This window comes from Sinocyclocheilus anshuiensis, unplaced genomic scaffold (genome assembly GCF_001515605.1).
Source record: "Sinocyclocheilus anshuiensis isolate Anshui unplaced genomic scaffold, SAMN03320099.WGS_v1.1 scaffold54, whole genome shotgun sequence".
NCBI lineage: Eukaryota > Metazoa > Chordata > Actinopteri > Cypriniformes > Cyprinidae > Sinocyclocheilus > Sinocyclocheilus anshuiensis.
In genome coordinates, this window is record NW_015547654.1 from 1,288,121 (window position 1) to 1,300,296 (window position 12,176).

Genomic DNA, 12,176 nt, shown 5'->3' on the forward strand with positions numbered 1-12,176 from the left:
AAAGAGTCCACTTTGACAACTGGACAAAGACCCTTAAAGGGTCCGATGTTTGCTTTGGATATGAGCTCATGTTTGGGGGACGAGAGAAGTTTGGGCTGATGCCGGTCAATGACGTCCTGTGGGCACGATCTGGCGCACAGCCATGGAACTGTCACGAAAGCTGCACTGGATCCACGAACAGCCCTGGAGGGCCCGGGCCCGTCACAGGAAGTTCAACAGTGAGTGTGATATTTTCATGTGTGTGTGTGAAAGAACATGCTGGAAGGGTTCATGAAAACATCTTTTCCCAGTGTAAATGGTCTATTCTTGTATACTTTCAACAATAAAGGTTCTTTATGACATCTATGGTTCCATGAACAACCTTTAACATCGATGGAGCCTTTCCATTGGTTCTTATAGTAGAAAAAGGTTCTTTAGATTTAGAAATGTTCTTAACACGAAAGTTCACTGAAAGGTTCTTTGTGGAACCAAAATGGTTCTTATATGGCATCACTGCCCTGATGGTATCTAAATCATTCAAATGTGTCTGTAATTTCCCCCATATGTATTTTGTACGGGTCTGTGTTCACATTTGTGTGTGAAGACAAGGAGGGAGAGCATGAAGTGAGTGTGAAGGTGCACAGTGTCCACAATGACTCGTCTTCTAGTCACTTTCTGCTCAGAGATAAACACCATGGGTGTCCGGGATCGAGTGTTGGTCATGCTCTGACTCACGCTGGGCTCTAATTGGCTGAAGGCCAGCGCTGCTGATTGGTGATGTGTTCTTCAGATTAATGGCAGACTTGTGTAGCCAGAGGTTCACTCAGATGTGAAATAACAAGGAGTTTAATGTGCCTTAGTTTTAGCTCTACTTCTAACCCATAGTTAGTGGCCATCCAATCAAAATGTTCCCCTTGCTCACAGATTTCAGACTACAAGAGATCAATGTTTGGATGCTTAGCTGTTTCTATTGGTAGATGTCATAACTACATCATTATGCAGCCAGAAAAAAAATATTTAGAGGGCTCTTAAAACCTGGAACGTCAAAATGGACTAATGGTCAATGCTACTAACTAATATTAACCGATAGCTCGAGGCTGTGCAAGGCTGTAGTGGAACAGAAGTAGTCCTTAACATTTTGATAGCCTATTTAAAGAATAAAACCTTTTTCTTTTTGAATTTAAGGCCACTAGTTATCCAACACAATATCTGAAGTTCTTTTGTATAAGCTGTAATATTTGTTTCAGTATGTTCTGCTGTAATTAGACAAAGCTGCAGGTTTTCAAACTTTCTTATCTTCTGGAATCACAAAAAATACGTGTGTGATTCAGAACTGTGTTCATTAAAACAATAGCTATTACAGGAAAATAAAAAAGAGGTCTTAGACCTTGTCATGGCTTGATAAACAACTACCCTTTTAATGTGCTTTTTGTATGTTGGGTGACAATATCATTCCTTAATTTTGTCTCTGAGCTGTATTGATGGATCTGTAAATATCTAATAAAGAACAAGCTTTATTTATAATCATTTAAAGTTTGAAAGGATTGAACACCTTGGGATTATTTTGTATAACATATTATATTAAGCATGGACTAGTTTAAATTTAGTCTGAGGTTCACTGTTTTCTATCCCTAGTTCATTATATATATATTTTTTTATTTGTGTAATTTGGTGCCTATGTGTTGTGCTCTTTAGCAATGTTGTCTGTGTGTGTCTGAGAGAGAGAGCTGAAGACATGTGATAACTAAAGATAGCCAAGCACTAGATGCAGTTTAGTCTGCCCTTAGTCACTGTGAAAGGTCTTATACACACAGCCAAGTACAGAATATGCAAATATGGACAACTTAGAAATGCCTTAAAGGGGTCATATGATGTTGCTAAAAAATAACATTATTTTGTGTATTTGGTGTAATGAAATGTGTTTATGCGGTTTAAGGTTCAAAAAACACATTATTTTCCACATACTGTACATTATTGTTTCTCCTCTATGCCCCGCTTTCTGAAATGCGTCGATTTTTACAAAGCTCATCGTTCTGAAAAGCGAGGTGTGCTCTGATTGGCCAGCTATCCAGTGCGTTGTGATTGGCCGAATACCTCAAGCGTGTGACGGAAATGTTACGCCCCTTACCATATTGTGATGCCTTTTCCCGGCACGACGAGCTTAACTTTTATAAAGAATATCTCTTTGGATTTTAGACTTTAGTCTTTCCAACTTTACAGATCTTCTTCTTTTCTCCATTCTGTCACCGATGGAGTTTTGGTTCCTTGCCGCTGTCGCCTCTGGCTTGCTTAGTTGGGGACACTTCATTTCCAGCGATATCGTTGATTTGATTGCAAATGATTGCAAAGATACTATTTAAACTGAACTGAGCTGGATGTTGACATCACTGAATTCAATGATGAACTGTCTTTAACTGAAAAATTAGTGTTTACTATTGTCATTTTGCATTATTGACACACTGTTTTCCTAATTAATGCTGTTCAGTTGCTTTGACACAATCTGTATTGTTAAAAGCGCTATATAAATAAAGGTGACTTGACTTGACTTGACTTTATGCACCAAGAGCTCGTAACACTCCAAAGAGAAAGGAAAAATTGAAATCACATCATATGACCCCTTTAATGTGTTTTATTGTTACATTTAAGCTTAAGGATGATAATTATGGAATAATTGTGTGTCTGGACCTGTGTTACTGTAATTTAACTGCAGGGGACACTCTGCTCTTCCTCACATACTGAACCTAACAGTCCTAGCTCAAGCACAATCCTGTAAAATTAATCAGATGTTTATTAAATAGGACATGATGCTGATTCGCTGGTGCTTTTGTCTGGATCTCACCACCCCCATGTCAAAATGAGTACAGCGCTAACCGTCTTTGCATTACCGCCAAGGAAAGGAGAGAGAGAAACAGAGATGAAATCCTGTTTTACGTGTGACAGAAAAGATTTAGTTCAGGCTCATCAGTCAAATGCCCTGTGACAACAGAGGGAGGGAACCCATATCCTCAGAATCCCTTTGCATAGCTAATTAACAACAGCCATTGTTTTAGCTCTGCAGCTAAGGTGCTAATCACTCCTCTACAAAGCTAAACATAACAGCTACAGCTGCTGCTGCTCTGGGAATGTTGACCATGTGCCATGAATTCTGCCTCAGTCACTCCCAGATTGGTATTAATTTCCGCCTGTTTTTCATTTGGGGAGCGTCTGATCTGTGCAATGCTATTTATCTCTGACATGCTATTTAGTTGGCTGTCTATTTCACAGATGTTGTCTCAGAAAATGGGAGGGTGCATTCAAAATTCTGAATCGGAGTTCTGAAGTGTTATTTTAGGCCCTAAACATACTTCACACAGTATGATAGTAGCTTGTGTGAACACAGATGCTACTAGCTATGCAAGTTATTTTGCCTGTGGTGAATCACTATGCCTTGCATTATAGCTAAATTAACCATAAAATGTCTTGTTTTATGGACATCTTATTAAGGTTTATTACTGTCATGGTGGAGCAATTAGATAGTCTAGCTAAGCAAGGTAGCTATACAGTCCAGATATTTTATCAACTTTTTGGGGGTTTAATGGCAGTGGCATTTAAGGGTAACTTTGTCACTCCTTGAGTCCTGAGGTTTGTTACCACAAGAGCAACGCAGGAGCACACGTTACACCGTCTCCTAAACACCTGCTTTAACTCTCCCCTGTTTTCACAAATGCATGTTTTTGTAGTTTACACAGAGATAATCACAGTACAGTTTTTGGAATTTGCACTTTGAAACCCTTTTTTAAAATTATGCATTTTCAGGCCCCCAAAACATCGCTGCTGTGTAGGCTAATTGAATAGCCAAAATCCATAAAAAGGTTTCCAATTGTGGTTTGAAAATGGTTTTGTGTTAACAGCCCCTTTCTGTTTCTATGAAAACTATGAGAGTGATTATCTCAGGTACTAATTATATAGCCTTGTGGGCAGCATGCCGACATATAGTGCCCTTGTGCTTCAGTCGTCCTGAGTTTGAATCCTGACTTGAGGACCTTTCCTGAGCCTGCCTCCTTCTCTCTCTCCCACTTCGCTTCCTGTCAGCTCTGTTGTAATAAAAAAAGGCAAAAATGCCAAAAATAACATTAAAAAAAAGGGTCTACACTCTTAAAAATAAAGGTGCTTAGAAGGTTCTTCACAGCGATGCCATAGAAGAACCATTTTTGGCTCCACAAAGAACCATTCAGTCAAAGGTTCTTTAAAGAACCATCTCATTCTTACCTTTTTATAATCTGAAGAACCTTCTTTCGCCACAAAGAACCTTTTGTGAAACAGAAAGTTTCTTCAGATGTTAAAGGTTCTTTATGGAACCATTTAGACAAAAAGGTTCTTCTATGGCATCGTGAAGCACCTTTATTTTTAAGAGTGTAATGTGAGTTTGAATATCATTTTGTGTGACCTTTATAGTCATACTGAAAGTAACATTGGATCATTTACCTCATATCATGAAAATAAACATAACATTTAAAACTCAATATGAACCAATAAGAGTATTCCATGAAAAGATTGTATCAGTCACTCAAATATGTATTTTTAAATGGTTTAATATTTATGAATTAGATTATGTCCTTATCCATTGCACTCTTTGGGGATCTGGGTTTTGAAGAGAGTACGTTTGGTAAAAGTTACCAAAGATAAGGTAGCAAAGAGAAAATATGCTACTCATTACAGTGTTGTAAGCAATTTCATTAGTTTTTGATAACTTCTGCTATTTTTACACATTTCAACCACATGCACTTTTTCCAAAACCCAGATCCCCCAAAGATGTATCAGCCCAGCTGATGTTGCCAAGCCCAATGTACAAAATGATTCATAGGCAAACAGCGTTTCCGATTGGCTTGGATTATTTTTTGTGGAAAAATACGGCTATGAAATAGCATTTGCATTCACATACTTTAGTGGAATATGCTACAGACATAAAAGGTTTGGTGATATTGAAGCGCTTGGCAAAAACTGTTGACAAGCAGTTTTTGACAATTTGGTGGAAGCTCACATCTACTCTGTTCAGTTGCTTTGGTTGAGTCTGTATCTCTTTTGTGTCTGAGAAGAGACTGAAGGCTCACCGTGGACTGTACACTCTAAAAAATGCTGGGTTGTTTCAACCCAATGTTGGGTCAAATATGGACTAACCCAACTGTTGGGTTAAATTTTTGTTACATTTTTAAATTAACTTTTTAACCCAACAGTTGGGTTAGTCCATATTTGACCCAACATTGGGTTGAAACAACCCAGCATTTTTTAGAGTGTAGATAAAAAGATAATCTGGGTGAATTGAACCCCACTCCACCCGTATCAAAACTAATTGTTAGCAACGCCCCGCCGTTTTTTGAAGGATGAAACACACATACGCATGTACACAGCACTTTGGGGGGGCTTATTTCATTTCAAAGACTCCTTTCATCTCTGTGAAGAGTGGATCTGGGTAGTCTGGACCATTATTTCTAGACTCACATATAGACGTGTTGAAGAGGTGTTTGTATCAGCAAGACAAAAGGCAGCGTGGCGCGGGGAGCAAGGACTCTTTCCTCTCCACATGAGGGGCTTGAAGGTGTCTGAGGGGTGGGGAAGGACCCCAGAGCTCTAGACTGTATCACAGCCTGTGGTGTCTCTGGGGCAAGAGTTGTCTGCTGTCTGACTTTACCTGCAGAGACTTTGAAGAGAACAAAAAATACGGTGGAGGAGGAACGGAAAAAGGATAATGTATGAAACACCAGCAGAGCATCTGATTATATGGAATCTATTGTTGCTAGAGTTTGGTTGCCTTCAATTTCCTCCAAGGCTCTTGCTGAAGATTTGGATAAAGGTGCAGTATTGATCCACGCTTGAAGCCTTTGTGAGCTGTAAAGCCATCTGACAAGACACCCCAAGTATCCTCAAAGAGATGCCTGATTACAGTGATTTATCGAATGTGCTCGACATTGATTTTCACCCTGGTTGACCCCCTGAGACTTTTCAAGGTCTTGATCTGTCTTTTAGATAAGTAAGGCAGACATGCTTGGTGATGACTTCCTCTATATAGGCCTATGTTAATCTAGCAGAGGCAACTATCAGAAAATGGACAATAAATTAAAGTTCAAGTTAAATACAAGTTCAGCTCTATTAGTGGCATCTGTGGTTTTGGCTTGTCTTTCAATTTGTCAAAAACAAAGGTATAAAACTTTAAAATCTTTCAGCTTTGCTACACGTTTTTTAAAATCACATACCATTCAAAAGGTTTGGGGTCAGTAATATTTTTTAATGTTTTTAAGTCTCTAAAAGTAAGCAAAATAACTTTATATATATTATCAAAATTATATATATATATATATATATATATACACACACACACACACACACTGGCATCACAGGAATAATTATTAAATAAATAAATACATTCTATAATTATTCCTGTGATGCAGAGCTGATTTTCAGCATCATTACTGCAGTCTTCGGTGTCACATGATCCTCAGAAATCATTCTAATATAAAACTTTGGTGCTCAAGAAACATTTCTAATTATTGTCAAAACAGTTGATACATTTTTTCTGGCATTATAAATATCTTTACTGTAACTTTTGATCAATTAAATGATTTATTGCTGAATAAAAGTATTCATTTATTTAAAAAAATGTACTGACCCGAAATTTTTGAATGGTAGTTTAAAAAGTAATATAATAAATGTACTAATAAAAGTACTAATATATAAAAAAAAAAATAATAATTTTGTAATTCACAGCATCAACCAGCAGGGGCTGACTGAGCCATGGTAGCCAACAAAACAAAACAAAACAAAAATGCACTGACAGATATGCACCTACTACAATATAAGTCTACGGGTAATAGAGGTCAACAAGTATTTAACCCTAAAATGTACAGTGACAAACTGATTCTTTGCCGTTTTTAAGCTTTCATAATGAACTCATTGCTCTCTCTGATTCCTTTAGCAGTGACATCTGTTTCATCAGAGCTACTGTGACAAATCACTGAAGAAAGTTCGATGCCAAAAATAGTCCTCTTTCTCCTTTGCTAACCCAGTTCCCTTCTGAGGAGTCTGAAACAGAGAGCATTATTCTTAGAGTCCTATTTGACACGACTGTCTGTCTACAGTCAGACAGATTAGTGCTCTGATCAGAGCCTGAAGAGCATTTCCACCCACAGAAACACTGCAGAGACTGCAGTGTGTCCACCCACTGGAGCTCTTGCCATGCTTGCATGATAGTGGACAATATTTCAATAGCTAATCCTTGTAGTAAATCCTTAGCTGCACAAGAATTACATTTTATGTTTTGTTAATGCTTTGTATACGATTAGGGCTTGTATTGGTTATCTGTTTTTGACCAGATGGGAGATTCATAGTGTCTGATGATAATTCAAAAGTGTCCTAGGAGACACAACCAATCCCTTTAAACCACACACACACACACACACACACACACCTATTTCAGGAAGGTCCTTTCAAGCAGCCTAGCGTACAGCCATACGGCAGCTGACTGTTTAACACTAGCTCGCCAACAATGACTGTTACTTAATATTGCCATTTGAGAGGCCTGACAATGAGGCACAAGAACCCCCTAGAGAGACGACGCCTGAGCATTAAACATGCCGCAATGAAGTCTGTGGTGTTGCTAAGTGTCATTGTTGTCATATCAATATTCAAAGTGTCAGGTTTGAATATTTCACTCTCCATACTGAAAGGTTAGATTGCACTTCAGAGGGTGATTCAGTCTAAAGCCTGTCACTTTCAGAGAAAACAACATTTTGCAATGTGAAGATTGCACTTTTTAACCACAAAACTTTTAGTGATCATCGAGGAAATGAAGAAAGCTTCCTGTTTCCTTGCACTGTAATGAGGGCATATTTTTGGTAATTTTGAGTGCAATGGAAAAGGAAGCACTAAATAGTATTATACAACCGTTTGTTACGGTTCTCGAATTTGATTGGCTGAGCAATGTCCCAACAGCACTATGACGTTTCACTGTTTGTGTCACTGTGTCATTTTGTGTATGAACCCCTTTCATAGACTGTGATGACGTTTTCACAGTTCTTATAGTAAATAGACAAGTTTTTTATATTTTCATTTTTAGAATTTTAGAATGTTATAATTTGTTTTATATTACATTTCAGAAAACTGGTAACGCTGCTGCATGTGTATTGTAGTGTTTCTAATACAATGGTTAACACAAGTGATTTTATGAGCGAGTCACTGAATCATTCTTTCAGCAGATTCATTAAAATAACACTGATTCATTCAGGAACGAAACAAGTGAGTAGCTATATTTGTAACAGCATGCTAACTTAACTCTTACTGTCCCAATACCCACACTTGCAGTTTTGTGCTCCAAAATTGTATAATGTTAAAGAAAACTTTCCAGTATAAGTGAAATGAATGAGATATTACATATAACTTGGAAGTGAAATGTGTTGCACATATTATTGGTGTAGAGATGAGTGTATTTTGTAAAATATTTGCAACTGCTTTTTATCATTTAATTAGAAGCACCACAAATTATGTTAGAAGATACTGAACAGACATTTATAATTTATTTTAAAGTGAAAAGAAACTTGACGTGTGTAAATAAAACTTTGACAAAACTTAACTTGCAATTTTACACCAATTTGTTGTAAGTGTGTCCCATCAGGTACTCAAAAGTTCTACTTGAACACTTGGGCCAAATACAGGAAATATGTCATGTACTGTAGATGAGTGGTGAAGTGCAAGTTGGGACAGGCCCATGGATATGGCCATGGATAATAGTAAAAGTAGTATGCTAGTGTGCTATTTTGAACACCACAACTGTCATATGATCATTCATATTCAAAACCACTACAGGAATGAAACTCAGTATATTAAAGGAATAGTTCACCCAAAAATGAAAATTTTGTCATAATTTACTCACCCTCATGTTATTCCAAACATGTATACGTTTATTTCTTCTGTTGAAAACAAAAGAAGTAAATGGGGAGCATCAACTGTTTGATTACCAACATTCTTCAAAATATCTTCTTTCATGTTCAACATAAGAGAGAAACTCATACAGGCTTGGAACGACATGAAGGTGAGTAAATGATGACAAAATTTTCAGTTTTGGGTGAACTATCCCTTTAACTGTATAAAATCAATATTACACTCGCATTATGCAGTTGGTCTGAATATCAGCAATGATGTGCTTACCTGCAGCCCTGTGTTTATGGTAATCCGTGCTTATTGAACTTATAATAACTTAAAGCTATGAAAGTACAATTTTCATTAAGTTGAAAATATGCTTGATCTTGAGGACTCATTTGTGAGGGCAGCATCATTAAACAGATGAAATATCACATTGTTTTGAGACCTATGTGTTTGGTTTTGTTTTATTTTCTGCTTTTGGCTTCCTTTCTTTTTCTACATTTATTGCTTTACTATGAGCTTTGGAGGCAGAGCAGCATCTTCCCACTCCATGGCAACACGCCTCTCTGGAGCTAATACAGGATCCTTAATACGGAGGTTACGCACCTCAGAGAGGTTTAGGTTACATAGATTTGATTCATTCACACTCATCTTGCTGTTTCGTGGACCATCTTCCACGTCTTGCTGTATGGCTCTAATTGGGTTGTTCTCAGAGGAAAGATATTACATGAGGCATTTAGACATCCAGTGATGTTACTGGTAGTCACCCAAGACCATAATGACCACATGGCCCTGATATTATAAAACAATAGAGGCCATTGAAGCATGCTGATGCAGGTAAGGGCCCTTGAACAGGGTCACAGCACCATCAACCATAGCGGGTCCTCTCAGGATTTCACAAACTCACAGTCTTTGATCACAATGTCAGTAATCCTGAATGGCCCCTGCTGGAAAGGAATTTATGTGCCTGCGTGCAGCATGAGTGCACCAGGTTCAACAACATTTAAGAGACACGGCAGGACAAAAAAGGGTCCTTTACCTTGTTTACCTCTTGCTTGTTCACTTTTTCTTAGGGTTAGACTGAACTTTGTGTGTAATGTTTCATTCATGAACATCTTTCGCAGGATTCAGGGGTTTTTAAGTTGTTTTCTCAGTGTATTAGATGCTAATGTCAAAAGAATCAGCTAGAATTGAATGAAATCAAACCGCAGATATGCTGCAGAGTTCTTGTAAACATTAAGTGGATACTAAGGGTTAACGATCTAAACACACCATTAACCCAAAGTATTACATTTCAGCATGTAACTCACTTCAAGTAACTCAAGGTCTATAATACCACTTGTGTGGCTTGTTGAGGAAAAAGTGTGCACTTACGTTTTTGTGATCAGATTTAGGTTAAAATATGAAGAAGAAGAAACAATGCTATGGCCTTCCTGTGAAGGAGGGACCCAAGCCAAATGTAAAATATCAAATACTTGGGCAAAATGCCAAGTGTCATACTTAGAACATGTTAGTCAGTGTTATTTTAGTATTTTTTATATACCGTTTTACAGTATTTATTAATATTTTGAATATTTTGATTTTATATCAACTTGACTGATTTATATATTTTTATATATGTATATATTTTTACTTAGCTTAAATATATATTTACTTTTAGTTTTAGTTTTAGTTCTTTTTTAACTTAAACATATTAGTTTCAGTTAGTTGCCAAGGAACATTTCTAACATTTATTTTTTTTATCTAATATTTATATTTTACTTTATTTCAGCTTTATTTCAAATGAAACCATTTTTAATAGTTTTAGTTAACAATAACAACATAGATGCAACCATCCATAACACTGTAAAAAAAAATTTAATGTAAAATTTGGTTTGCACAGTTTTTGGATGCATGTCTGATGAATATTTATCAGTGGTAACCTTATTAGCCAGACAACAGATGCCAGAATGCTGTGTCTTTACCAGTTTCATTTTGTCTCCAAAAAGCTGACGATCACAAATGAGTCATTCTAATTTATAAATTCATAAAGAAACCAGCAGCAGCCCGCATGATTACAAAACAACCCTGACACATGTGAAGCCCATAAATCATGCACCAACAGGGAGAGTGCCTTATTTAACATTATGTTGTATTACAAAAGTAGCTTCCCAACAGGTACACATTACTGGAACAGACGGGAAAACAACATTGTGCAATCCTAAATGAGGGGTCCCGGGGATCTCAAGGGCTCTCTGTGAGGCCTGGGGGTTTGGGCTTGGTGTTGATGGATTCTGGGATGTTACCATGGCTCATCGTTGTTTTAAATGCAGGATGTGGGGCCACTGGGGAATGCCAAGATCCCTGGGTTGGCTAGGCTGAATGAGCAGAGGGTGATAGCCTTGCCAGGCATGCTGGGAAAGAACATTCTCATGTAGATAAACTGGAAAAGAGCTCCTTGTCTGGAGTTCTGGAACTCCATATGGGAATCTCACACTCAGTACTAGGATGGAAAACTAAGAGCCCAGCACCAAGCAGTTCTCAGCATGTTCAGGGGTAAAGAGAATTGAATTTTTCAAATTAACATTTTTTTTTACTAAAATAACATTAATAAATAATGAATACATAAATACTTTGTGGGTTTCTAAAATTGTGTTTGTGGGGTTTTGTTGTGATTTATTTATTTTATCTTTAATAGCAAACCATTCACTAATATTTATATAGAAATTTTAATATTCAAGTTATAAATAATCAATTTAATTATCTATTTTTGTAATCTCACTAATAGCAAACAATCACTAATATTTGTATACAAATATTAACATTCAAATATTACATTAAATTAAAACTATTCTATGTTTGTAATCTCACAAATAGCAAACCAATGACCAATCACTAATATTTATATTTTAAATATTAACTTACATTTATGTATTTACTTACTTCTTATATAAATTAAATTAAATTAAATTAAATTAAATTAAATATTTTGGTAATCTTACCAATAGCAAACCAGTCACCAATATTTAGATTTAAATATTAAATTACATTTATTTGCATTGTTTGTTTGTTTTGGTAATCTCACCAAATAGCAGATCAATCACTAAAATTTTATGTAAATATTTATTTCTTTTGTTAAATATTTATAATATTTACTTATTTTATTAGTTAGATCATTAGTATTATCACCAATAGCAAACCAAAATCACCTAAATTATATTAAATAATAAATAGTTATTAAAAATATTTAATTAAATAAAATAATGCATCTACTATACATTTAAATCATTTTTGTCCTTTGTTTTGTAATTTAATATGAACAATAG

At 36.3% G+C, this 12,176-nt stretch overlaps 1 protein-coding gene across 1 annotated transcript in view; it reads left to right on the forward strand.

The window, feature by feature from the left end:
* ripor2 (RHO family interacting cell polarization regulator 2) overlaps positions 1-12,176 on the forward strand; it is an 89,088-nt gene continuing 76,912 nt past the window's right edge. The window contains exon 1 of the mRNA XM_016504363.1: positions 1-218. Coding sequence (XP_016359849.1) covers positions 143-218 — 76 coding nt within the window. The 5' untranslated portion in view covers positions 1-142. The remainder of the gene's footprint in view (positions 219-12,176) is intronic.